This window comes from Buteo buteo, chromosome 6 (genome assembly GCF_964188355.1).
Source record: "Buteo buteo chromosome 6, bButBut1.hap1.1, whole genome shotgun sequence".
NCBI classification, from domain to species: Eukaryota; Metazoa; Chordata; class Aves; order Accipitriformes; family Accipitridae; genus Buteo; species Buteo buteo.
Genome location: NC_134176.1, coordinates 42,343,215 through 42,370,993, shown reverse-complemented (window position 1 = coordinate 42,370,993; position 27,779 = coordinate 42,343,215). Strand labels below are relative to the sequence as shown.

At 50.7% G+C, this 27,779-nt stretch overlaps 1 protein-coding gene across 1 annotated transcript; it reads left to right on the top strand.

Moving 5' to 3' along the window:
• Positions 1-3,433: 3,433 nt before the first annotated feature.
• On the top strand, positions 3,434-25,101 carry LOC142031752 (transmembrane protein 151B-like). Its single transcript, XM_075029398.1, has 2 exons — positions 3,434-3,523; positions 23,456-25,101. Exons 1-2 carry the CDS (start codon positions 3,434-3,436, stop codon positions 24,884-24,886), a joined length of 1,521 nt encoding a protein of 506 aa, XP_074885499.1. The 3' UTR covers positions 24,887-25,101.
• Positions 25,102-27,779: the final 2,678 nt, after the last annotated feature.

Below are 27,779 nucleotides of genomic sequence, written 5' to 3'. Positions count from 1 at the left end.
CTGCACCAGTTTCTTCTTGCTCTGAATAGAGGCAGCAGTGCTACAAATGCGTGTTGTCTCTGTTCTTTGCTAGCTATTTAGAAAGAGTGAGTGACCAGGCACAAAGCCCAGAAAAGAGAGCTAATTTTTGCAATATGGTATACATATTTTGCAAGCCAGCCTGCAAACTGCTTATCACATTTTTGGTGCTATATACATAAATATTCATAATTAATCTGTGCTAGAATAGAGGGAAAAGCTTCTAAAGAACAAAAATAGCCCCTTCAGGCAGCTCATACCAGTGACACTGATCCTCTGCATTTCTGAAATTTAAAAATGAGCTTCTTCACGTAGATTTTGCAGTACTCCCTGGAATTCAAGCTTCCTTTCCCCCCCCTGTTCCTTCAGGTTGTGAAGGCGACCTTGATAACAGAGATTGATACCTTGAATCTGGAGCTAGAGGGGTGGAAACAAAGGCACCGAGTGAGAGATGACATTTCCAATCTTAAATCTCAGGGACAGCAACCTTCATTTTCCCTTCTCCAGGTCTCTTTCATCTCCAGGCTTTTTCCCCACGTCTTGGTTTCAGGTACCAGCAGAACGCTGACAGCATGGCAGGTGGGAAGGTGTACACACCTGTGCCTTTCAGATCGAAAGCCTGAATTCAACTGGGGGCTACATATCCTCGGAGACAACTTCATCCCTTAAAGGTGGAAGGGCCAATTAGCCAGTCCTTGGGACTGCTTGCAGCCAGAAGCCAAGCAACAGTCAGGGTTGGTTTAGATTAAATAAATCACAGTTTATTCAACATCAAAAGCGGAGTGTCTGTGGAAATGAAAATAAATTAAAAACCTTCATGAAGCTGTTTAGGCTGCCCCAAAGCCCAGTGGGTATTAGACATTTATTAAATAGAGGCAACTATTCGGACTGGGATGGCAGACAAATCTGACAGGCTGAGCTCTGCCAGGTCTTTGTTTTCCGTCCTTGTCTGACTCAGCTTTTCAATTTGATGCTCTTACTCCTGGGCTGCTTGGCTTGCCCGGCTGACACCTTTCCAGTGCACAGCCTCTCCCTGCTGTCTGTACAAATGGGGTCCCTGACTTCAGAAAGCTGTCACCCCTTCTGCCTTACCGAATGGGGGTGCTTGTTCACAGCTGCTTTGCGATATACCGAAGCCTGGTTTTTTCTACCTCCCGTCATGGTGCCTTTAACTGTTGCTTTTTAACAGTCCCTACAAGTAGAAATTTGGCGCAAATGTAACGTTCAGCCTGGATATCTCAGTGCACAATTCTCTGGCTTGGCACATTTCCCCTCTAACCACAGCACTCCATCATGCCCCAGCACGGCCACAGACACCGTTTCATAGTGTACGTAAGGTCACTGAAACCATCTAGACAAACATACACGGGCTGACCAGGCAGAACAGGGTTTTAATTTCTCTCTTCCCCTATAGATCTAGGCGGGTGAGTCACAGGCACTCCTTATGCATTCTTTACGGCTCCTTCCCGTGTCCCAGATGTGACCCGCTCCCTGCCCGTCTGCTGGCTATCTTATCCCCAAGAGGTCATTTCCCATTGTGCCACTTACAGAAAGGAAACGGGGTATTCAAAATGTGCATTTTCTTGTGGTTTATGAACCTGCGTTGTACTGCCTTCCACTACGTGCATCCAGCAGCTCTTCTCCAAGGGCTGAGAGGAGCAAAAGCCATACTACTTTGCACATATATATTGGATGCAGCCAAACAAATGCCATTCCTGCCAAGAGGAGATGTCATCAGGGGAGGACAAGGCACATGCGGCTGTAGCTACAGTGGCAGTAGATGCACTGCAGTGTGATCCAGAGCCACGGGAGGCAGAGGGAGTTTGTCAATTGTCTCTCACGGACATCCTGCACCTCCAAAAATGGGTGGGTTTCTCTACCTGGCATCAGCCAAGACTTGTCCAGTGCAATGAATATCCTGAAATTCAGATTTAGCAGACCCCAACACTTGTAGAAAATCCCAGCTTTGAGGCTTTTTTCTCTATACGTTCACACGCCGAGCACATTTCCCTGCTCTACAGTCCTCCTAACCAACCTCTTAGGCAGCCCGAGTGCCTTGAAACTGGAGCGGAGGTTTCCAGAGCAGCATGCCTGAAAAGCAGCAAGCATGTTGTGGCAGGAGTTGAGGTGCAAATATTAAAGTGAAGGTTGATGCTTCAAGTGTGCTCACTTGCCTGTTTGCAAGACGTTATGAAGCATTTAAAATATATGCTGCTCTAGGGCACAGAGAGAGAAACGGATCAAATGAGACAAGCCTCACAAGGCAAAGAGTGTAATGAAACATGAAGCAAACATGCAGAGATAAGATGGTGCAGTACACCAGTCCCGGTCAGCAGGAGAGCAGATAACGACTGGATGCGCTGAGCGCAGGATGCAGGCGGGAGGAAGAAATATTGACAGTGCAGGGAGTTTGCAGGAGGCTGCAGCTTGGGGGGGTTTGGGGGGGGGGGGGAGAGCTGTGCTGGAGGCAGATGAAACCGTAGGAAAGGCTCAGGCAGCAGGGAGGGAAGGAAGGGGCAGGAGCAGCAGGGTTGCCTCCGTTTCCTCTGCCAGCTACTCCTCCGGGGGAAAAGGAGGTGAAGGCGGGCAGCAGGGCCGGGGTGCTGGGGCAGCTCCGCGCCAGCGCTCCTTGTGGCACCGGAGGCAGCAGAAATCCCACTGCGGGGATGGAGGCGGGGGGGGGGGGGGGCGGCTGCTGCTGCTCCCCGGCTGCGCCTGGAGGGGCCGGGACAGCCCCAGGGCTCGACCCCGGCCGTGTCACCCCTTCTGCCCCCGGTGCGAACGCCCGGAGAACGGGGAGGGCAGCGGGGCATCGCCGGGCGGCGCCGGCCGAGCTTGTCCGGCTGCTCCGTGCGGGGCAGCCTTCCTCCTCCTCTTCTTCCTCCTCCTCCTCCTCCTCCTCCTGCCGCCGCCGCCAGCCCGGGCGAGGTGCGGGCTCTGGGAGAAGGCGAGAGCGGTGGCCGGGGCTGGGCTGCGGGCGGCCAAGGGGTGAAGATGCGCTGAGAGGGGGCACCCCGGGGAGGGGGCACCCCGGGGGAGGGGGTCAGGAAGGGACACCCCGGGTTGGGGGGGGGGGAAGGTAGGGCTTGGGAAGGCGGCCCCCGGGAGGGGAGGGCGCAGCCCGCAGCTCCCAGCCTCCCGCAGAGGCGCGCCGGGAGCCGCCGGGCGGTCGCCTGCCCACCTGGGGGGGCCGGGAGCGGCTGGGGCACCCGCACACATCTCCCCCCCCCCCCTCCACCTCGTCTTTCTCTCCTCCCCTCCGCCGCCTCCCTCCCTCCCTCCCTCTCTGCCCGCCTGCCTGGGATGGTGGAGGGAGCCGAGAGCAGCCGGCAGGGCGGCCCTGGGCGCGGGGGGGCGGCCCGCGGGGGGCTCCGCCGTCTCGGGGCCCCGCAGCCCCCGCCGGTGATGGCCAAGGATGTCCTCGGAGGGGGAAGCCGAGGCGGCTGCTGAGAGCGGGCCGGGCAGCACCCCAGAGCCGGGGGCCGCCGCCGCCGGGCGGGAGGAGGTGAGCGGCGGCGGGGGCGCCCGCCCCGGACCGGGCCGGGGTGCTGGGGGGGGGGGGGGGGGGACGGGGACGGGGACGACACACGGGGGACCGGACCGGGAGGGGCAAAGGCAGCCGGGGTGCGGGGCGGCGGGGGGGCGGGCGTGGGGAGGAACCGGGAGGAGGGTGCCCCCGGCTGGGGGTGCCTGCGGAGCGGGGGGAGCCGAGGAACCAAACCACAGCCCGCCCGGGTTACCTGCAGCCGCGCCGCGGTGCGGTGCGCGGCGCTCGGTGCGCGGTGCCCCGCCGCGCCCTGCAGTGCCGGGGCCGCCGGCGGGACCCCCGGCCCCCCCTCCCCGGCCCCGCCGAGCCCCGGCCCTTGGCCGGCGGGGTGGCCGCAACCGGGCGGCCGCTGGCTGCGGGGTTTTTAGCGGCGGGTCCCCGGCGCCCAGCCCTGCGCCGGCTGCCGGGTTCGGGGCGGCGGCTCTGCACCGAAACGATGCAGCGGGGAAGGGGGGGGGGGGGGGGAGGTAAGGGGGCCTGGCCAGTGGAAGTTTGGCTGAATAAGCCCCTTGGGGTTTGGCCTAGGAGAGCCTTACCGCTTCCCTGGGACTTGGGAAAGGGTCGAGAAAATTGCAGCTCTGCGAGGCGCCGGTGTGACTGGCAGGAAGGGCACGCTGAGGGTTTGCAGCCAGGGCCCGGTGGCTTTCGAGTGTTTCGGGCCAGAGGAGGAGGTCATCCCTCTCCTTTTCCCTTAGGGCCTAGGCACTCCTGTTGCCTCATCTGCCATAGAAGACACTGTAGGAAATACAGCTTAATAGGTTTCTTCGGATCAGCTGCGAAGCGCCTGGCGTGGCCTTGCACACTGTGGGGAGGGAATGACGGCTGTGTCTGAGTGTCGACACAAAATCCTGAGCCACAAGGCACTGGCCAGACAGAACTGCAGGGCTCCGTGGCAGTAGGTGACAATGCCCGTACAATCCCGCACACTCGGGACAGCAAGCTGTCCTGTTTTAGGAACGCCTGGTATTTTCTTCTACGCCTAACGTAGCCTTTGCTCCCAACTGTTTTGACGGGTCTGCCATTTACATCACGTAATCCATGTGCAGATGATGGAAGTGACTGAACTTTCTTCACAGTATGGAGTTAAAAACAAATGTACATGCTCCCAGGGATGCAGAGAGCAGCCTTAAAGCAGGCAGAGAAAACTGAAAACAGAAATGAAAGCGACCCCGGAACACATGGCTGTGTGCAGTTAGTCTGCTTAACGCTTTTGCTAACGGGTCCCATGGCTCAACAACAGTCTCAGCGTCCCGTAGACAAAATCTGGTAGTCTCAACAAAGCCAATGTGAAGCTGCAATATACTTAGGCTAAAACCAAACAGCACTTTTGAAAGCACCTGTAATAGAAAATTGACTTTGCAGCTCAGGTTGAAAAAACTGTCCTCCGTGGGTGAAAATTAGGGTTTTCTCCTATACAATTGCTTTTTAAACACCTGCGACACAGTTCACCGCGAAGAGCTGTGGCTGGATCCAGGATACAGCTGCTGTTCCAACAGTAGAGCTCCCCAATGTAATTACAGTCCGGCAGAAGATCAATAGATGGTTAATGCTGGAAGGGATTTTTTGATTTATTTGGTCTATGACCAGGAGCTACAGAAGGCTTTCCAATATATTAAGTCCACCATAAAAACATCCAAGCCATTTCTAGACATGAGAGCACTTGATCTCTCTGCTAAGCACATTATATCTTGCTTCACTCATCCTGTTCAGTTTTTTTCTGTTACAACACAAACATTTGCACATTTGAGTCTATATCTCAAATGCCTGTTACAGTGATATCTTAACACTGCAGTCCTACAGTATTGGTCTTTTCCTCATGCTTTCTCCATCTCCATGTAAATAGTCTTTTTCCACCTGGACCTGCAGTTGCATTTAAATGCCCAGTATTAAATGGGCTTTTCATGGGTTTCTCTACTAGTCTTGTCATTTATGGATTTCACTTAGATCAAATGCATGGGTTTAAATCATAACAGTGACTGAAAATTGCCTTTATTGGGTAATAAATCAATGTGAGAGAAAATCCTGAGCTTGTAACAGAGAATGTGTCTGAGGTCTAAGTTTTTATTCTTGAAAGCAGGACAAGCGAAGGTGCAGCTGTGGAGCAGGAAGGAGAGTGGCAGCTCAGTTACCTGCCGTGGCCCTCATCCTCTTCTACCACGGGCCACTTAGGTTTACTGCTGACTTTGCTGAATGTCAGAGCAAGCCCTCAGATTACCTGCCAGTATTCTGGTTTGGGGTTTTTTTTTCTGCTGAGATATCAATTGCCTCAGCTGCATGACCTGGAACAGCCGTGCTTTTGGTGGTGGTGTAGGATTTTACCATCCCATCAACTCTTGCAAAAAAGAATCAAGATCTTTGAGGGGAGGGAATGTAAAGGACGTGGTTTTCCAAACGTTTCAGCAGTTATTGCTGTAGATTGATTCTCTGGACATATTTTCCTTTACTTTCCTCCCTGAGGTAGCAGAACCTGCTGCTCTGTACTGCCCCGGTTAAGCTGTGGGCTGGTGGTTTTTCTTGACTGTCTTATTACTGTGACAGACTACACCTACACTGAAGAGCTGTTAGGGACTTTTCTGCATTTCTGCCAATTTACACCTCAATCGGGAAATGGTCTTAAATATTTAAATCTTTAAAACTTAGTTGGAAATTGTTTTTCTTTTTCAGGAAAGTGAAGCTGGTGAGTACAAACATTATTTATTTGCTACCATAGCCAAGTAGTCACTGAAGAAAGCTGAAAGCAGCAGCCACTTGACATTTTGAAATACGTATTTGTCTTGTCTGTACTGGCAGAATCAAACAGCAGTTGTCCATGCCCGGTTTTATCTTCTCTTCCATATTTAAGAGCTTTAATTGGGCATGACAAAATGTAATCAGTTAAGCTATTTAAATAAAAGGGGGAAAACCTCATGGGTCGATGTTTCTGAAACCCATGGCCATCAGCTCACTGATGGAGATGTTACAGAAGAGAGAGGTCACTTAAAACTGTCTCATCTGCCTCTTACTGCCACTGCGAAATGCAACAGGGAGTCGTTTCAAAAGTGCTATTTGTGGTCACAACAGCACCAAGGGGTGTTAAAAGTTAAGAAAATACACATACTGCTTGTTTGCAGGCTACAGCTTTACAGACTGTCAGGTCAAAAGGTAGCTGGGTCCTTTCCTCTTAAGCATGCCACTGGAGAGACATCCTCTACCTGAGGGATTAACCCCATTTAGTTCTCCAGCTTTTTTATCCCTTTCTCCCAGTATGAATGGCAAACATAAATATTTTATTTGTCAAGGCTTATTTTGTGGCATTGAAAACATCAGGCATGAAGCCCTTCGTAACTTCAGCTGGGCAGCTTTAAATTGTCCCCATCTATGGGTTGAGTCGTACTCGTGTGGCTGAGTGGTGGTGGAGGAAGCGAGGCAGGCGACCCTCTCAGGTTTATCAGGCCTGCTGTAGGTGCACCTTACTCACCAGCACATCCTCATGGTCTGATGAAACCCCCTCTCTCACAGATCCACGGGAGCCCGTTTGCTCCCTGCTGCCTTTCTAGCAACCTCCTCTTCCTCTAGAGGCTTGTTGTCATCCCCAAGACTTCTGTGCTCAAGAGAAACGAACCCAGGAGCAGGGGATGGAGAGGAGAGAGGGCACAGGGCCTGTGATGGAGGTTAATGTTCTTCCCTGCCACCTTTTAAACAGAAGCTGCGGAGGGACCATCGGGTACCAATCTCCAGAGAGGGGCTATTTCCCTTGTAAACCTCCCCCCCAAGAGCTGCGCAGGGCACTGACCCGACGGCCTCTGCCCCGCGGAGGCAGGACACACGACACGTGGCTCCTGGGGAAACTCTGCTTTTCCTTCCCCTCAGTTCTTCCAAACCTCCTGCAAAAGACCTGCTCCACTAACGCCCTGAATGATAGCTGCTGGTTAGCCTGGTGGAAGACTGTCACCGTGCCAAGTGAGTATGACTGACCAAACAGTTATTTTGTGTGCAGTGCATGATATTTCCCCTCTTGAGTGAGGGTCAGACAGGACAAGCCCCTTTCTACCCCGCCTGCTCTTGGTTTGTTCAGCAGACATAAATCAAGGAGTGCATCTCATTCATTCCTTGATCCAAATGGTCTCCCTCATAGAGACAAAGGAAAAAGACCAGCAGTAGTGGCATCGGAGGAACTGGAAAGCTTTTTTTCATGATCCTGTAGTGCCAGGCAATATTTGCATTGCAGATCCTGTCATAAGAAAATCCATGCTGAGGCATCACTTTTTTTTTTCTGCTTTTGTTCTTTTCATTGTCCCACTTTATCTTCCGATCACGTGTCTGTTCTTGGTGCCCTGAAGTTGTCTGTCTTCTCTGCACTTCACAGAAGAAGCTGTCAAGAGTTTAAAAAAATTGATAGGACATATCAAATGGATGTGTCTGAGCTCTGAAGGGCAGCCCAGGCTCCAGCTGTGTGAGCTTCTACGGGCAAAGTCTTCTGTGCTCTCCAACAGAGAGTGCTCCCTCGCCACCATGGCTGAGAACAAAGTGAATTACTCCTTCTGGCTGACCTTCCCAATTCCCTCCAGCAAGGGAATTTTCTTAATGGACCATTGGGCTGGAGCAACTGGGGAGCTTGTGGAGCTCCATCATTGAAGGGCTGTAAGGACAATTTAGGCAAGCAGCTGTTAAGTAGGTAGATGTTGCCTCCTGGGAGAAGGAGAGACTAGGTGACTTGGTGGTAGGTCCCCTCCAGACCTGGTTTCTGATGCTGTTCTCTCAAGTGGACAGACAATCAGCTGACATCTGTGGAAAAACCATGGGTCTGCACACTGTTTTGAAACCCCAAATACTCTCCTTGTTCTCCCTTTCCCACTTCAGAGACCCCAGAGGACGATCTCCCTCCAGAAGGGAAGAGTAGATACCAAGGATGCTTTTCAATCAGTGCAAGCCATTGCAAGAGTGCAGGAGGAGGTATCTTCTCCCTGGGAACAGAGCATGAGGCTTCCTATCATCCGCTTCTACGCCTTGGATGAAAAGAGCTTAAGTCATTGCCAGTGACCAGGGACACGGTGGAAACAGAGATTAGAAAGAGTGAAATGTCCCCAAGTAGTCTGTAGTGAGTGGGGCTTGTTTCTAGGTGTGTCCTAACACATGGTAGTGAATTAACACCAAAAGCAGTGGCTGCCGAGCTATCGTCGGCACCATAAGGCCCTTTCAGTTGTTATAGTGACGCTGTCATGACACTATAGATAAGGCTGTGTTTGATTTTTCACTTACAACGGAGTTCTACTTTTCGGAAAAGCATGGCTAAGTAGTTAATTAGTTTCTAAGTTCTAATCACGGAAAATATAGTTCACTCAAGGGTTCACTTTCAGACTCTAATCATTCTTTGGACTCCTCTGAGATTAAGAACTGTAAAGTTAAAAATAGCGCATCGTGAAACTTTGTTGAGGTCGCGGTTGTTCTAACGGCTTTGTTAACTACCCAAAACCATAACGGGGTAACTTCATTTAAGCAGCAGCACACAGAATAGCTGACGAGGTATTATAGCAGGGGATGCTGCCGACAGGAGCAGGTCAGGGGTAGAGGCTGCCTCCGAGAGCCGCCCGTGCCGGCTCCTCCCCGAGCACCGACCGCTCTGCCCACAGCACATCTCGTCCGTAGCCGCAAAAGCAAGGAAGGAAAGTGCCTGAAACGGGCAGGACAGATGGCGAGTGGGAAGGCTGGAGGAGCCTGACTGCGCCCGGCGCCGGTAGCTGGGCCGCACCAGGAGGCTGGCAGCCTTCCCGGAGCGGAGTTAAGGTTGTGAAGCGGTGTCTGGTGTACCTGGCAGCTGCTCTCATGGTGCCGCGCATGCTACCGGGAGAGGACGGAGGGGCTTACACCCCAAGAAATGCCTGAGCTTTTGACTTACGTGGCTTTACATCAGGTGAATAAGGTACAGGGAATCCCAACTCACACGGAGCACCTTTTCTGTATGGCTGAGGTATTGCACATCCCAGTTCAGCATCCAGCCAGCGGAGGCCTTGTTAAGGAAAGACTGGTAATACCGGGCCTCGGGGAAGACAGGGGCTTGGAAACAGCCGGCTGGTGAGAGCGGGGACCGGTGGGAGCTGACAGCAAAGGGCAGAGAGCAGCTCGCAAAGGGTCACGCTCCTGGCAAGGAAGCTAACAGTAGGTAATTGGGGCGACTTGCAAATGTGGAGTCTGCATAACCTGACCTTACCAGGGGAGAGGATGGGCTCGGTCAGAGACTTCTGCAGGTCATAGCATATTTGGCCGCGGGAAAGGAGGGATTTGTGGCCACTCGTTTATGGCCGGAGGCCTTCATCATACCCACGCAATTGATTACCGTTAGGAGCTGGACTGGGAATTGCGGAGTACAACATTCGATTAGCGTGGTAACGAGAGTGATTCAGCACGAGGCGTCGGCATCTTACGTTGAGCAGCTCTCGCAAACCAGCACAGCGTGTCCTGGAGGACAAGAGCTGGAGGAGCCTGAGTGCCCGCATCTCCCCGACCCTGCGATGGGCCAGGGGAGCACGGAGCACCACAGAGGCTGGGGTGGTAGCATCTGCCCGTAGGGTCCAACCAGTATGAGGGTCCCTCTGAGGACCACAAAGATGGAGAACAACCCCCTCGTGGCTACCTGGAGGTGAGGTGGCCAGCCAGAAGTGCCAGTACCTGTTGGAGGAAGGGGGTAATGAGGCCATGTGCTGAAAGGGTGGGAACGACAGTCTGTCTGCAGGCCTGAGGTGTGCCGTGGTCCTCTGCAAGGGGACTGTCTGTCAGCAGGCCAGGGCAGGAGCTAAATCCCCTGGTTCCACCAGCCGGAGCTCAGAGTGACAGGACACGACGGCTCACGTGCAGACGAGATGCCTTCCCGGAGAGTGCTGCTGCAATGCTCATGTGAAAGCACTTTATAAATGCCATTTTTTTCAGTGTATTTGGGAGGTATAAAGAGGTGTAATGAAGCCATGCCATAGGTCAAAGTCAAGTCAAGAAATAAAATCCAGGTGACCTGGCTCCCAGGATCCCTTTTAACCATTAGGTGTTTAAATGAATTTCCAGTGAAGTTTTCACCTGCTGTGCTGTCACATGTTATTGCAGAATGTGTCACAGAGAGAGAAGAGAGAAGCAAGAGGGAGAGAGAAGTGATATTTATGATGAAACCTCGTTTCTCACAGGGAAGCATTAGCTGCTGGGATACTACCTCATCTTAACAGGAGCACCATTATAAAAAGAATTGACAGCGCTGAGGTCCCAGCTGTGTTCAGAAAGGTGCAGAGATGGGGAAACACACTCCCCAAATCTGACAAAGCAGCCGAAGCCCGAGCAGTGGCTGGGTGTTATTACGAGCGATGCTCAGCTCAGCATCTCAAGGGACCTGGCACAGCTGCAGCCTGAGCTGCACCGCGGAGCTGGCAGGTCGTCTGCTGAAGTGTGGCCGGCAGGCTCCAACTGGGAGGTCACACGTGGGAAATGGGAAGGCTGGATGGAGGTTGAGAGGTCAAATCACAGAGCCACGTTGTTCTGGTTTTACTGGGTAAAAGGACGGCTTTGCAAATAAGTGAGAATAAAAATAAAACTTCATGGTTCTGGACAAAGCTTGATTCACAGTTCCCTTTGAAAGATTTCCCCAGACTTCACTGGAGCTTGGACTGGTCCTGGATCATATTTCTGCTGAGAACTTGAGGGAGGTTTCTATCCCCATTTAAATCTCAGGGTGTTCCTTTAGAGTAAGCAAAGATTAAATGGTATTCATAATAATGAACAATTTTTCTCATTTGCAAAGCCACTGAACAGAGGCATTCGATGACTAGGCTGCACGTAGCTGGTGAGGAACTAATACTCCTCGGGCTTCCTCCTCACAAGGCTGTCTCCTCCCAGCTCCCCGCTTTCCCCCCCAGGGAAACTGGTCCATGGCTTGTTGTCCAGCCTGGCTCCAGGACAGTCCCTCACTTCCCCATGTTGAGACTGAGGGAAGGTCGGGCAGGATCCACAGGACCCGTGGCAATGGTGAGAACGCTAAGGCACAGGACATGCCCTCTCCAAGGATGGGGAGAGCACCTGCAACCCTAGGGACCTGGGAGTGGGAAGGGACAAGCTTTAGTACACCACTGAACTATGGCTCTAACATCCACCACTGCAGGCTGCTCATTTGCACAGCACAGGAGAAAACTCAGCTGCTCCAGCACCGCCAGCCTCCTCTCGCTGCTCGCTCCTCTCCCACACCTGGAGAGCTGCACCTTGTGGGCAAAGGTGGGTGCAAAATAGGTATTACAGGATTCCTGCTGAACCCAGCTGGGACAAGCACACGAAGGACAGCAGGTAGCCACTGTCCCGTTCTCCCCTCCTCGCTGTCCCCATCCCTCCTGGACTGAAGCAATGGGAGCTGGTCCCGCCAGCCCTCCTCTTTTCCCTTGGCTGGTGTCAGTTTTCCCGGTGCCGTCAGCAAGTTGCACCTTGCTGATCCGCTGGGACTGTGGTACATCTGCGTCACCTGCGGCTTGCCCAAGGGTGCAGGGAGCTGGGTCTGGCTTTCACAAGCTGGAGCACACCGGAGCCTGCTGCTCCGGAGGTGAGGATCGCTCTGCTCTGCAGCAGTGGGATGGATGGATGGATGGATGGATGGATGGATGGATGGATGGATGCTGCCATCAGCCCTTCCAGGAGCGCCCTGCGGTGCGGGAGCAGGGACAAGGGCACCTGCCCAGAAACCTCTGTGCAGTGGGGCTGGCCACTGGCTGCGGTGGGGGGCAAGTGGCCAGCTAGGCACGAGGCAAGCTGCAAAATACTGAGCGGCACAGCTTATGGCTCATGCCAATCACTCGGTCTCTCTAATCTGGCAGTGGCTGGGAACTGCATCCCAGGAGCTTTCCTGAGGATATGTGATGCTTGTATTGGTTGACTGATAAGCGTCGAGGTAAGCCACATTGTTACATTGGTAAAATTTACACTGTGTCTACTAGGAACCTCTGATATTCAAGGCAGGGGAGTGGGTAATATGAGCTTAGTATGATGGGTGCTTAAAGTGTAGAAAAAAGAACTGTTCTTGGAGCTACCGCCTTGCTCTGAGGCAGCTCTAATCCCAGCTTTTCCTTTCTGATCAACTCATGTCCAGCATTGACATTACTGGGGGAAAAAGGGATAATTTTGTTAGTGTAGCATTTTTGTGAGCTTGTAAGAAGCTGCCACGAAAATAGCCCTGATTACTATTTTGCAAATGGTGACCACTTTATTGCTAAGATTCCTTGGCACTGAAAACGTAACTGCATGCCTTTCCTTGGAGCAGTGTGCAGGAGCATCACCCGTGGATGTGTCTAGGGCCAAATTCTTCATGCCACTCGCATACGTACCCTTGTATTTTAGTGACTGGCTTTCCCATCCTGCTGCGATGTGTGGCATATATATTGGCTGGGACCCAAATGCCTTTCTTTTCTGGGATTTCCTTTATTTCTGCTTGAAGAACTCAAAAGTATCTTGCAAGAACTACTGCTGAATCTGACATTTGAGAGAACTGGAGACTCCTTCTGTCCTGACCTCTACTTTCCTCATCTTCAGATGGTGGCTTGAATTCATGAGGGTGAATGATGTGAAATAACAGGCTGTCATTGTATGGTATTTCAGGGGCATCCTAGCATCTGAAATTCAGGTGAATCGGCAAGATTTGTGCCTTTTCATGGTTTGTCTTGTCCTTCAATAGACTCTGCTGGGGAGAGGATTTAATGCTACCATTTTGTGCACCTTCCCACCCTGAGACGTTCCCCTTGACAGCTCCCTTGATGGAAGGAGGAGATTAAATCTCCGCAGGGATTTAAACAATGAGAAACCAAGTGATCCCTGCTCACCACAGGAGGGCAACTGCTGAAGCTAATGCCTGAGTCAGCGATGCTGCAAACATGTGGAGTGCATGCAGGTTATTCTTTTTAAACCACGTAACATCATTTCTACCGGGCATTGATGTCATGGCCCCCACCTGCAGGAAGTTTTCCTTCTCAGGAGTTTCATAGTAGAAGAGCAAATGGTGCATCTAAAACATACATGCAGCAACCAATGTGCTACATGTTCTAGGACTGAAGGGAAATTCTCTTTAATGCAAAATGGCTTTTTCTGTTGCCTTCTATCCCTTATATTTCCCTTTCCCTCCGTGCCGGCAGCCATGCTGAGAGCACTTGCTACTGGCTCAGCGTGAGCTAGGGGTAATGGGCTTCTTGCTGTTCAAGATGGATGGCAGGAGGGATTTTGTTTCAGACTCCCCAGGAGGGGATTTATGAGATGACTGTTGTAATATCTCTCTTTTCCCTTACCAGGCCTTATTACTGATGCCCCATGTGGTACCCAGATTGGGTCACATGGTGGAGGAGCGCTTCTACCCATCATACACCAACATCTGGTTTAGCACAGCCCTGCAGGCTCCTTCCTCACTGTACTAATGAGTATCTGACCTAGGAGTTCATTTGGCCCTGGAAAGCAGTAAGAGGTTGTACTCTGACTCTTCTCCTGCAGTTGTCTTCTCTCTGGTCACCCCAGACTTCTTGGGGCAGTCTTTCACCAGGATCACCACAGGAGCTGGAAGATGGTATCTGCACCAGCATCTGTTGTGGCTGCTTGGGGACAGGGCTAGAGGTCTCCTTGCTCTTTTTGTATCGTCCCTGTCCACTGCACAAATGGTGAAGCCTTTCTCAGCACCAGAGGTTGGTCCTGGTGTCAGAGCTCACCTCAGTTATGGTTAACAGCACAGCCTAGGGCTTGCCTAGCGAGAACTCAGTGGTCTTCTCTGTGTTATGTCCTGCCATGTCCATCAGGAGGTGGAATATTTTCCCCTGCCCTGTCTTGGCCAAGACTCTCTCATAGTTAGAGACAAAAATCTGCTTTCATCCAGGCAGGTCACCACCTGCCAAAGCGCATGACTTGTGGTTATTGATTATTCTTTCCCTTTCATGTATCTCATTGGGATATATTCATCACAAGCATAAATCTGCAGAAGCAAATGCAAGTATGACTGGCATTAATTTATCTACTGTTTTTTCTTCTTTCTTCTCTACTTTTATTTCTTTTCTTCCAGTCCTCTGTCAGTGTTTCCTCCACTCTTCTTTCCCCATGGACAGGAAGATTATTCTTGCTAAATAAAAGAAGAAAAAGAAAAAGATAAGATTGACTCTTTGCTCACGTGAGTAATCCTGAGCTGTGGGGTCATTTTGTTGTCGAAGACAGTGATAAAGTCACCCTGTAGCCCCGAAGCCAGGTCTTGGTGGAGAGCAGGAGCACGCTGTGATGCCGCACTGAGACACAGCTGCAGCGTCAGCCCTGCAGCACACTGTCACCTCCGTGGGAATCTCTGCCCCGATTTAGCACAACCTTATCCCACCCTCCGCAGGCTGTGGGGAGGAGATAGGGGCATAGATTTGTTTTTTTGGAGAAGTTCCCAGCGACAAGAAAGCAGCCGTTCAGGAGTAGCTGCTTTCCAAGTCATAGAAGGGCCGGGAGGACTGCTGGCTCCTACGATGCTTGGGTGCTGCCAGGTTCAGGTCTTCCCCCATTGATCCTCACCCGGGTCCTTTCTCTGGGCCTGATCCCCTCCTGCCCCTGCCCAGGCTGGCTGGTCTCCATCCTCGCCTGCCCGCGTCCTTACCCTGCCTCGCATTCGGAGCATGTCTAGGCAATCCTTTTCTCCCCTCCACCTCTTCCCACCCCCCATGTTTCGCCCTCATTTCTCTATTTCCATTCGGGCCACGTCTCAGCTACCCTCTGTTTTCTCTCATTCTTTCATTTCAGACATGATAGCGTTTTGCTTCAGCAAAATTGCAGCTCTTGCGGTCAGCCACCAAGGGCAAACACATTTACACGTGGGGTTTAAAACGACAGGAAACGCTTTTGGCTGGATTTCCCTGAAGGAGAATTTTAATGCTTTTGAAATTGGGGAACCCAGATATCTGGCTGCGAACCAGACACAGACAGTCAAACTTGGGCCCCAAACTGTCCACAAAACAAGCATTAGAATAAATTCATGCTGTGGCAGCATATTTTCTGCTTGTACAGCTCATGCTGGAGTTTTCAAGGAGACTGAAGCATGAAGTCTGACAGAAGAGGAAAAAGTCATTTTGTCAATAGAGAGCTACAGAGAAATAGTAAGCATAAGGCAAAATTGAATATCAAGTTTTTAAAGACTGTGACTCCAAAATAGTTTGGTCCATTTCCTTTGGACTTCACAGGCTATTTCTCCCCCTCTATTGGGGTCAGTTTGGCAACTTTCAGTTCAAATTTATTTTGCCAGTGAAAATGAGAAGTGAACAAAACAAGAGGTTTATCATTGTTGCCGTAACCATTTGCATGCCATAAGCAGTACTGAGGCAGCTAGAAAAAGAAGAGATGCTTCAAGCCCACAGTGCCATATAGCTACTTCGGGAGTAAAATACAGCTACTGTTGAAGAGCGTACAGCAACAGCAAGCTAGGTGATAATGTGCTCCACTGAAGCTTTGGGAGGGTTTCTCTTAGTATTGTACGTAGAGCTGCATGTGGGATTACTCCTGGCAGTGAGCACTGGAAGTGCGAGGAGCACCTCGGTGTCCACGTAACACCCACAGCCTTGTTTTTATGATTGACACTTAGCTTTGTGAAGGAAGTTGTCTTGTATAAGTTAATGGGGTATTTAGCCATTAGATTGGCAGAGTTCTGCGGGAATAATGACCAGATTTGACACTGTCCACTGGAATCAAGCATAAAATCACTGCTGGTAACATTTACAGTTGGCACAAACATTAGCAGGCTGGCCTGTAATGATGAGACAAGCACAGTCCTACAGAGGGATTTGCTTCGTTTGATAATTTCATTATTCAGTCCAATGCCAAAGCTGAAGTTACACATTTCAGGGTGGAGAGTGCAGTCAACCCTTCAGCTGTCCTCAGAAACAGTGACTTAAAAAATACCTGAGAGCAAAGCGGGTGAGTGGTTGAACATGAACTCCTGGGGTGGTGCTGGGCAAAAATCTACTAATGCAACTCCTGGAGACAGTAAAAAGGGGAAATGAGTAGGAACAGGAGGTGATTTTGTGTTTTGGTATGATGACAGTGAAATTAAGTGCTAAAGTCCTGTATCCACTTGCAGGGTACACATTTAAGGAGGATCTCAAGGTGCTGGAGAGACAGCAAAGCACCAAAAAGAGCTAGAGCAGTGCAGCGAAGGACTTCAAGACCTTGACCCATTTCAATTGTCAAAAAGAAGGCTAAGAGGTGTCATAATTATAATGGAGAAGTATCTTCAGAGAGAGAAGGCAGTCATATGAAAGGAGTCTTTCATCACCCAGAGAATGGGCATCCCCACTGCCATGAATGGCAGTGAAGTGAGATGAAATTACAATGACAGTAAAATTTCAGCACCACAATAAATTACAAAGGGGATGCAGGTTCTTAATTTCTTTTAGTCTATCAGTTAAAGCAGAGTGTCTTTATGGAAGATGAGCTTTTACCAGACACTAGTTACTGGGCCGTACATAGGACTGTAGAGTGAAATTGCATTGCTTGTGAGATATAGGAGCTATGGGGAGAAGGCATAGTGTCGCTCAGTCTTAAGTTGTAAATGTAGTTTGGGTTGTAATAAAAGCTGAACCTTCCTGACCCAGAATAGCCTTGCAAAGTTGATAGGAGAAATTTCTGTGACTACCTGTAAGTGCTAAAGAACCATGTGGGTGTTTATTATATCATAAGGATCCCTGCCGTCACCAAGGAACGGCCATGTGGCTAGTGGGTGAGTCCTGCTATCAGATACACTTGTATCGGCAGGTCAGCAAAAGCAGCAAGCCATCACTGATAAAATAGAGGCACCAGAGTTTCAGGTTAGGCACCCAAAAACCCGGGCTGGTGGAATCAGTCTGGGCTTCTCTGAGCGTGGCCCTTCCTCCTCCTGCTAACGGGGGGGCTCGCTTGGAAGAACAGGGACACCCAGACCACTTCGACCTGTGCCCTGGGAAATTCGTTTAGTTCTTGTGTACCCATCAAGAGGAAAGGACCTAGAGACACAAGCACAATTTGTTCACCCAGAAGTACATTGTTCTGATTCTCTAGCATCAGTCTCACTTTTCAAATATGCCTTTTAAGGAGAAATCAGAGCTTGAGGGGAGGTAATTTTTTTCACATTCTTGACCACCCCCAATGCAGTTGCTTGCAGGCTCACTTCGGATGGCTACCAGCTACAACTTACCCGCCCGTGTCTTAATGCTGATCGCTTGCAAAGAGTCAAGGGACGGGTCAGAGAGCCGAAACCCTGGCCACCAGCCCCGTGCTCTTGCCAGCAGAGCACGCTCGGCTCCAGCTGCTAAGCGGGGGACTTGCCAGGCTCTGCACTCGCCCTCCACTCTCTCTCCGCCCCTTTACACTATGTGAGATTAACAGCCCAAATCTGCACGCTGCTACAACACAGAGCGCGTTTTAATGATTTTAATTACGGCTGCTGCAGCCAGAACCTGACCTGGCTGCTGTTGAGCCAGGACGAGCGCTGGGTGTGTGTGCCTGCGCGAGGGAGGCTCCGCGCCAGTCCCTGCGTACCTGCTTTTGATCTTGGGCCTCTGCCATCGGAGCGTGTCTTTGAAGGCAATTGCCCTTTCAGCCACTGCCTGGATGTTTTATCATTTGCAAACTAAGTTTTGCACAGAACTTTTCTTGAAGGAGAAATAATCGAAATGTTGCCAGCCTGGAAACTCCTGTCTGCTGCAGGTGTCAGTTGAAATTCCAGTTCTCCGTCAGCAGTTAGGGCTTTCCAGACTATTTTCCAGCAACTGCGGCAACAAATTAAACAGCATCTATCATTTCGTGTCTCGGAAGGCTCCACACCACCAGACAGAAAACAGACCATGGGAGGATGTGGAGCTGCCTCTTCATTTTGCGGGGTACACAGATCCTTTGCCCTGCCTGAGCTTTCTGGAAATGACGGGCCAAAAAACCCCAACGCAAATGTAGAGCAGCACTGCGGGGCCAACTCCTTGTGGCCAGGGACAGCTTGGGGCAGGGCTGTCCCCAAACCTTGTCCCTCTCTGCAAGGTTCGAAGCATGGGTACCTGCAGCCCTCCCCACACATGCCACCTCTCACCTGTGGCATTTTCCTCATTCGTGCTGAGATCTACTAAAGAATTTGGGAAATATTTTTTTATTGTTGTTTTTAAGTGTGGAAGAGTGAAGTTAAGTTTGCCTTGTGATTATGGATAGTTTGGGTAAGAGTTAGCAGGAGTTTCCGATCCAGTCAGGTGCAATGAGAAGGGAGGCCTCTGAAAGCTGTTCAGCAGCATGCCAGGGCGTAGCAAGACATTATTTACAGCGTGTGTTTTTAACACGACTTGAAATTCATAAACAATAATACTGACAGCTTGGCTGTGCTTCTTCACAGCATTCCATCCAAAACAGGAGATTTTCAGAATTTGTACTGTCATCAGAGCTGGTTGGGACCTTTGGGGTGAAACATTTGATTTGGCAAAGCCATCCCTCTTCACAGAAGTGGTTGTAGAATCACAGAACTGCTTGGTTTGGATGGGACCTTCAAAGATCATCTAGTCCAACCTCCCTGCCATGGACAGGAACATCTTGCACTAGATTGAGCTGCTCAAAGCCCTGTCCAGCCTGACCTTGAACACTTCCAATGACGGGACATCCACGACTCTGGGCATCCTGTGTCTCATTTCATCTTCTGTCAGGAGGTTTCTCAGGTCAACGCTGGAAGCAAAGCCCAAAGCAAAGCCCCCAACAAGCAGGAGAGGAAGGACACCTCTGTTGCATTGGGTTAGAGTCCCAAATCCGCGAGTCCTAGCTTGCAGGCAAAGTGCCTGGTGACTGAGTCTCTGTCTATTCTGGGACAGTCTCTGTTTGGGTCTGGCTTTCTCTCAGGCTCTCTGTCTTTGCTTTCTTCAATTATGTTTCTCTACTAACATTTTCCAGGGGTTATGCTTTTGTTCCACATCAAAACAGCACAGATCCCGCAGCATTCCTCAAAGGACACAGCTCCCGTTCACTGGCTGGCTCAAGTTATAATGGAAATTATTAGTTTCCTTAAGCATTTATTGTACTCGGCCAGAAATACAAGCTTGCCCTGTTTCGATCTGAAACACTATGCACGGAAAGGAGTAAATTCCACATAGTACCACAAACATCATGCTTGCAAGAAAGTGGTATGTTAATTAATAAAGTCTGGGAGCCGCTGGTTTAACATATTAATGAATTTGTTATGCAGAGAGAGATGGAAAGATATATTTCCTTATTAGATTTCTGAATGTCTGATACTTTTATTGTAATTATGTTCTATTTCGTGTCTTTCTTACAAACACTCTAATAGTGTTTCTAATAGTATAATTGTGTTAGATAAATATTCCAGCAAAGGGAAGGAGAAATAAGGGGATATAGGCCAGATGAATGTATTCAGAACTTGATAGGGATAGACCCTGGAAGAGAGATCCTTTTATAACTGAGGACCTGCGGAGAGCAGGATCTGCTTAGGAGCAAAGGAGGGTATGAGACAGTGGGTCAGAAGAGCCAGGAGAAAAGAATCTTGTTTTTCCCAAAGGGTTTTGAACATGAAGGCCCTGCAGAACTGGACTGGTAGGTGTGTGAATCAGAGACGTGGCAGTGGGCTCTATGGCTGCATGTCTTCACTAATGCAAGGAGGAGAGAAGCTGCCTTTTTCACAGGCTGCAGTGAGAATAATGGAGGTAACCTGGCTCAGGCTGATCCAGCCCTTTCAGCGCAGTGGGTTGGAGACTGTTTTTGAAGTGTCTCCAGAGAACGCATACAGAAATGTCATCTTGGACCTGCAAGCCTCTGAGCTGCTGCCAGCCCAGCCCGGTGCTGCTCCAGGACTGGTGAGACCATAGCCTTCTCTTCCTGCAAAGGGGAGATGGCATTTCATGGAGCTAAGCAGATTAGAAGGCATTTGCCCGCTCCGATATGGCCGCTGATAGCCCTAACCAGCAGGGCTGGTTGAATCACCCCTTGGGCAGAAGCCAGCCTGTGGGTTGCAAGTTGGACCACAGAGCTGCAGAGAGTGGAGAAGTTGTTAGTCAAGGGAATTAAGATAAGGGAAGGTGGGGATTGGAGTGCCTTTGGCAAATAGTGCCTTAACTGATGTGGGACAGCCCTCTCGCATGGCTGTGCCCAGGGCCAGGCTGACAGCGCTTCGAACAAGTCATAGAAAAAATTGGGGTTCCCGAAGCTGCATGGAGTACTTAAGCACTCACCTTACATTAAAACTGACTGCTAGGCATCTTTTGCTGGGTCCACTGGCATTCTTCACAGTATTAACCATATGCAATTTTACATTAGAAGTACCTGTGGAAACCTGAGTATGAACTTCAATTCCTGTGTTAGAATATTGCCCAGCTGTTTTCTTCTGCACAGTCCCAGTGACTGGAGTAGAGAGATGTTCATTTTTAGAGTTTTCTTCACCTCAGAAAACCTTCAGGGGAAAAAAGGGTAGGGTTTGCAATTCTTTAATACAGTCTATATTTTTGCATTACTATAGCACTTTAAAACTCTAGTTCCGTATCAAGAAGAGACAAAGAATAGAAGACAGTGATTCCCAGTGGAGTTCCCACGAGTCATCAGAGCCTGGGGCTTTGACCCAGGGTCCAGTGTACGGCTGGGGCAGAAGCCTACATTGGGGCAGTAACCACAGTGGGACAGAGTGATGGGTATTTGTTATGGGTTTGTTGCTTTTTTACTGGCTGGGCTTAAACCATGACAGTATTTGACAAGAGTTTCAAGAGATTAGACTCTCTGTGACTGCACATAGACTCAGGGGCCCACTCCCAAAACTCCCGGAGTTATTTTTCAGCTGATTTTGGACTGCCTGAAGCCACTTTGTGGCTTTCCTCAAGGTTTCCTGTAAAAGGCCATGGAAAACAGCTTTATTCTTACCCATACTAAGGTCTTTTCACTGCCCTACCTACAGAAAAGTTCTGTACCATGTCCTTTATAACCCACTTAGCTTTTCTAAACCCATTTTGGCCACTGTAAAGAGAATACAGCCCAGAATAATTATTCTTTATTCTGACACATACAGACATACAAAACGTTTGGGATAAGAATAGAAATTCTTTCACAGATTCCTTCTGGATGGAGCAGGAGGAATCAGGGGCCAGATTCTGCCCTTAGTCCCTGCAGATGAATACTGGTGTAGCTCCCTAAAATCAATAAAATTACTCTGCACTTACAGAGTGTCAGATTAGAAGCTACAAAATCAAAACCAAACCCCATGAACTCTAGTTTGGCTGCTCACAGCAAGCCATAAAACCATCTATAGTTACTTAGAAGTGGTTCTCTGTCCCAGAAAAAAAAAAGCAGTATTAAATCTGACTTTATAGCCCTGCAAGGTTAGATGCCAATGCTTCCATCTCATTGAGAAGACAGTGAACTCTTCTTTCTAGTGGCACCGTGCTATTATTTCCTGAGTCATAAGATGCTGCTCCTTAAATTCCTTGCTGGTTCAAGATTACTTACTGAATCCTGACTGTCTGTGGGTCTGAGATAAGCTATACTAGGGGAGAACTTTAAACTTTATCCATGGAGAAAGAAAGAGAAGACATTTCCCAAACCTAGCATCTGTTGGCATCTACGGAGCAGTTTGATGCATTAGAGGTGGCCCCGTGGGAGAAAGAGTAACAGCGTGCTTCTATTTTTGCATGAAATCAGGCTCGGCAGAGGGCATGATGATGCATGAATATCAGTGTGTATCTGCTTTCTCACTGTCATTTCCTCAGAGTTAGGGGGGAGGCAGAGGATGGCAGTAACAAAAGGGACACAGACAGCCCTCCACATTACCTACCAGGGCAGTGGGGAGTTTTGCTTCACGCACTTTCTACAGACAGGCGGCTGCCAGCCAGTAATGTAACTCATGCTGCTGCTGCTCTTTGCAGGGACACAACTCTGTTTCCGCTAGCTGCTTGGCTCGATTTGGCATTTTTTATTATAGCCCAACATAGCATGACAATGCAGCTGATTCACTGCACCATGGCTGGGGTAAGGACTTGCAGTCATGCCATCTCAGAGGACGCAGTGGGAATATGAGAGCGCGAACTCCGGCTCTACTCCCAGCCTGACTCTTGGGACTTGAAAGAGAGGGATGTGCTACGGTTTAAACGTTCACACATACACCCTTAGCTCCAACGCTTAAGCTTTCAGGTATTTTAGGTCAGAGCTAGTCTTCTAACCAGCCTGAAGCTATGCTGCACTGTGCTGTAATCCTGACAATTTTTTCAACTAAATGTACTTGAATCTAGTAATTTTCCCAATGGCTCACCTCCAAGGAAAATGGTGTCGATCATTTGGTAGGTTTCAGGGTTGGGTGTGAGTCAGCTCTGAGTCAGGCAGCAGCTCCAGCTCCATGAAGCGCTGGTCCCCCTGTGCTGGCACGACCCGTGGGGCCACAGCCCTGCGATGGATGCTGCTCCCGAGCCTCCCCAGCAGCACCGTATGGGAACCCAGGCGCTGGGCACTCGCAAAGCAAAGGGGCGAGTCCACAGCCCCGTGCTTTCGGCTGTTCGTGTGCTGCGAAGCCCTCTCGGCCTTGGAAGATGGTGGGGTGCATAGAGGATGCTGGCTCCAGGCAGGGAGAAGGACATGGGGACCCATCTGGCCCCCTGCGGAGGGGTCTGTCCAACTGGGGTGCGGGCACAGCGAGTCACTGCTGCGCGAACAACTTCCATCCCCAGAGCCAGGAGGAAGCAAGGAAGGAGTTTTGTCCAGAGACCTCTGTCCCTGGCCCGGTGTTTCTGCTTATATTCACATTTATATTAAGTAGGGTGGTGTCCCAGTCCTCGGGCAGCTGAGAGCAAAGCCAGACACAGTCTTGAAGGCAACAGTCACTGTGCGCGTTGTGCCAAGTGGCGTGACTGACGGGTTCCTCGCTCTCTCTTTGTCTTTCTCTCCCCCTCCCCGGCGGTGTGATTGAAGCAACGCCCCGTGAAGCAGTCCCTGAGCGCCTGCATGTGCCGAGAGTCCCACTGGAAATGCCTCCTCCTCTCCATCCTCATGTACGGCTGCCTGGGTGCGGTGGCCTGGTGTCAGCTGGCCCGGGTCACCAAGCTCAGCTTCGATAGCTCCTTCAAGGGCAAGTCCATGATCTACCATGACAGCCCGTGCTCGGACGGCTACGTCTATATCCCGCTGGCCTTCCTCTCTATGCTGTATGTGGTGTACCTGGTGGAGTGCTGGCACTGCCACGTCAAGAGAGAGCTGCAGTACAAGGCGGACGTGGACAGTGTCTACGAATGCATCAACCGCATGCAGCAAGCCACGCCATGCATCTGGTGGAAGGCCATCAGCTACCACTTTGTGCGGCGAACCCGGCAGGTGACCCGGTACCGCAACGGCGATGCCTACACCACCACGCAAGTCTACCACGAGAGGGTCAACACCCACGTGGCTGAAGCTGAGTTTGACTACTCTCACTGTGGGTACAAGGACATCTCCAAGGAGCTCCTGGGCCTGGAGAGCTACACAGCCACCAAGCTGAGGTTCACCAAGTGCTTCAGCTTTGCCAACATCGAGTCTGAGAACTCTTACCTGACTCAGAGGGCTCACTTCTTCACGGAGATCGAGGGGCTGGATGACTACATGGAGGTGAGGGAAGGCATGCAGCTCAAAAACGTGGACTTTAAAGAGCTTATGATGGCTTACGGGGACCCAGATCACCTCCCGTGGTACGTGTCCCACTATGCTTTCTGGGTGGCAGCTATCCTGATGATCTCATGGCCGCTCAGGGTACTCATAGAGTATCGGACTGCTTATGTCCACTACCACGTGGAGAAGCTGCTGGGCCTGGAGTACACGGCGCCCACCGCGGCCGAGGAGCCCCTGTACCGGTACCGCATGCCCCGAGACACCACGCAGGACAGCACCGAGCTGGAGTGGCACATCTGCACCAACCGGCAGCTGATCCCCAGCTACTCGGAGGCCATGCTCATGGACCTGGCCAACTCCCCGGCCTACAACAGCTACGCGGTGTGCCGGTACGGCGAAACGGCCCACGGCTGCGAACGCTGCAACCGTGCCTCCAGCACCTCCTCCATCTTCTCACGCCACGCTTTCCACAGCTGCAGCGGCAACTCCCGCCTCTCCCTCAACACCAGCCGCTTCTCCCTCTGCCGCGTCCACGGCTCCCACAGGACAGGCCTCTGGAGGAGCCGCAGCAGCAGCATCGCGGACCGGGGCTGCCAGGACGAGCAGTGCTGCTCCTACTCCAGCCAGCTGGCTGTCAACGAAAACCCCCCAACCTACCATGACGCCCGCTTCTTCCCCGTCCTGATCGTGCACAGGCCGGAGGGGCACGACGGGCGGCATTTCTACGTCAGGCGCTCCTCCTGTCTAGAAACCTCTCTGTGACAGGCTTCCGCGGTTTCTCGGCTCCTCTGCCCCGGGACGGGGCTTGCAGAGGTGCCGCCGGCGGGGAGCCTGCCAAGCATCAGTCTCCACAGTGGGTCGGCAGGACGAGCTTCAGCTCTTCCCCCTGCCGCTGCGAGAGGACGTAGTCACTCTGACCAACTGCTAACCTCATTTCCAAGAGCTTCTCCCCCTCCTTCGGCTGGTCCCTCTAGTCTTTTGTTCCCCTCTTCCTTTCGCTCTTTCACTCCTCACGGTTTCTCTGCTCCTTGGTTGCCTGCCTCTCCTCCCATGCCACCCTCAGTCTTTTTTTTACATTTCAGTCACAGCATTTGACCGCTGTTGCTGCTGGAGGATTTATAAAGCCTGTGCTTTGCAGTATATTTGCCCTCTTGGATGCCCTGCAAGGTAAGAAACTCAGATAGAGCGAGGAGAAAGGCACACGGCCAGCCAGAGTCAAGTCAGAAGGAGAATTGAGATCTGCAGGTGCTGAGTCACCTCCTGCAAACCCCAAACGAGGTGCTTTTTTAATTTGTTTTATTTTCACCAGTCTTTTTTCCTCTTCTTCTGACATTTATCCTCTCCTTTCTTCATGTTCTCCTCTTCTCACTTTACCCTCGTCTCCCTTTTTTTCAGTTTTCTCACTTCTGCTTTCCAGTTTTTCTGGGGTTTTGCCGGTGAGGATGTCTTTCAGGGTGTAATCTCCTTCCATCGGGCAAAGATAAGGTATTCGCGGCACAAATGTCACTGACTGCTGACGCAACCACAGGCTATGCACCTGAAAAGTGCTGAGGACTTTCCTTCCAGAGCAGTAACGTACACCAGTAAAGCGAAAAGCCCTTTGCTCACCTTGTCCTGCCTTGTCTGCGGCAGAGACACTGCTGCGTTTCCAGCTGTAGTTAACCTTGTCCAGCTCCACCCCTGTTAGCAATCGTCGAGAGCAGTAATGTAGATCAGTGCCCTGTTAGTGCCACTATTTTTAGGATCGTGAGTGTGGTTTGTGGTTGTTTCATTCCTACCACTTGCGCAGAGCAGCACAGGATGGACAAGGGGAGAGGGGCTGGAGAGGGAAAGGCACACATGGTATGAACTCTCCCACCGAGAGTCTGGAGTTGTTAGGAAGCTCTTCCACTCACAGCGTCTATTAGAGCAGTTGCAGGACTGCTCTACGTTATCTTTCAGCTTTCCGTGTGCCCTGGGGAAGGCTTTTGGCCCGTAGCCCGCTGCCGCCTTCCCACCTTCCCAGGCGAGATGCGGTGCCACCCCAGCCCCGGGCAGGGAGCACAACTGGGAGCCAGCCCCACCAGCCACTCCTGCTGGGGCTCCAGGTTCTTCCCACAAGGCTTCACCTAGAGCAGGTGCAGCACCTTCCAGAATTAGTCCCAGAAGGTGTCCGGTCCTGGCGGAGCAGACCGCTGCACTCTGGGCTGTGGGTTGCCCTCCTGGCCCAGGGAGACTCCCCCCCAAGAGCCAGGGACCGACCCGAGAAGCTTATGGTCACACTGAGGACCCGCCAGGGACCTCGCACGTGCCAAACCTCCGTCACACAAGGGATGGTCATACGCTGAGCAAGCTCCGTACCATTTTGTCACGTGGATGGTGGAGATTATTATCCACCGTGACTCACAGGAGAATGCAATGCGATCGCAATACGATCACTTTCAAAAACAAAGTGTTGTCACACCCTACAGCAAATAGGTAAGAAACTGAGCCCCCAGAGGGGCTGGCAACAAATGCTTCTTCCCAAGTCCATTCTGTGTGTATCTACATGTAACATGAGATTTGTAAGGTCATATTAGTATGTGTAGATTATATATAACTCTGCATACTTATATGGTGATTTCTTATGGCATTGACTGTTGCACCATGTTAAATACATTTTATTTTGGTTTGATGACTCCGTTTTGATGTGCTGTATTTATTTCAACTGCAGAAATAGAAACATTGGTAATACCTGGCTAACCTGCTGCAAACGATGGCACCACCAGAAAGGTTGTTTAAAATCGTATGAGTCGATCTTTTTTAATGTAAATACTTTATGTATGATTTATGTGACATTTTCATTCTGACAGCTTGGCATTTATTGCAAAAGATAGATAACACATATGATGTGTTAGTTTGCCACCTCTAAAAAAGAATAACCATCCCAGACACGTGGAGGAACCAGGTTTGGGCTCGGGGTAATGATTATGGTTGGGCTGGGGCCAAACTGGATAACATTGAAACTTAGAGAAAAATCCATACTTAGATCCACCCTACAGTGACCCAGTCCTAGTCCCCTATCTACACCGTGCCACCTACCACCCCCAGGCAGAACCGGGAGAGTTTGGGAACTAGGGAAGGATCACGCCTGAACTCAAAGCTCAGACTCATCCTTGATTTACTTGTATTCTGAAGATGAAGTAAATGCAAGTCTTTAATAAGGTTGCCTGTCCTTATTTTCATTCACACAGAAAGTTAAAACCAGCACATATGGAAGATGTAAGAGCTGGAGGAGGCTGAAACTTCACGAAACAGAGAGGCTGGAATATTTCAACACAGCTTCTTACTGAAGGAGGCAGTAGGGAGGAAGACAAGAAAGGAGAAAGGACAAGATGGTAGAATAACACAAATTAAAAGAGAACAGAGTTCAGCTGCAGCTAAGATAATTCCCAAATGAGCAGCATAACTCAGTTATGGCAAGCTTAGCCCAGACACAGGCAGGATGAGTTTCAGTCTTCTTGTGAGCTGCTGCAGCCACCTGTGTCTTTAAATACCACGTCCAAGGTCTTGGCATGGCCAGTTCGGTCCCATATGTATTTCAAGATGGAGAGTTATATTTGGGTCTTCAGAAGTGGCCACGTTAAACAGTATTATTACCCAGCATGAACAAGCTCTGGCAATCCCATTATTATGA

Excerpts from the sequence above, each read along its gene's own strand:
- LOC142031752 (XM_075029398.1), top strand. The coding sequence starts at position 3,434 with ATGTCCTCGGAGGGGGAAGCCGAGGCGGCTGCTGAGAGCGGGCCGGGC. Across the intron at positions 3,524-23,455 it reads CCGCCGCCGGGCGGGAGGAG|CAACGCCCCGTGAAGCAGTC; the intron begins GTGAGCGGCGGC and ends GTGTGATTGAAG.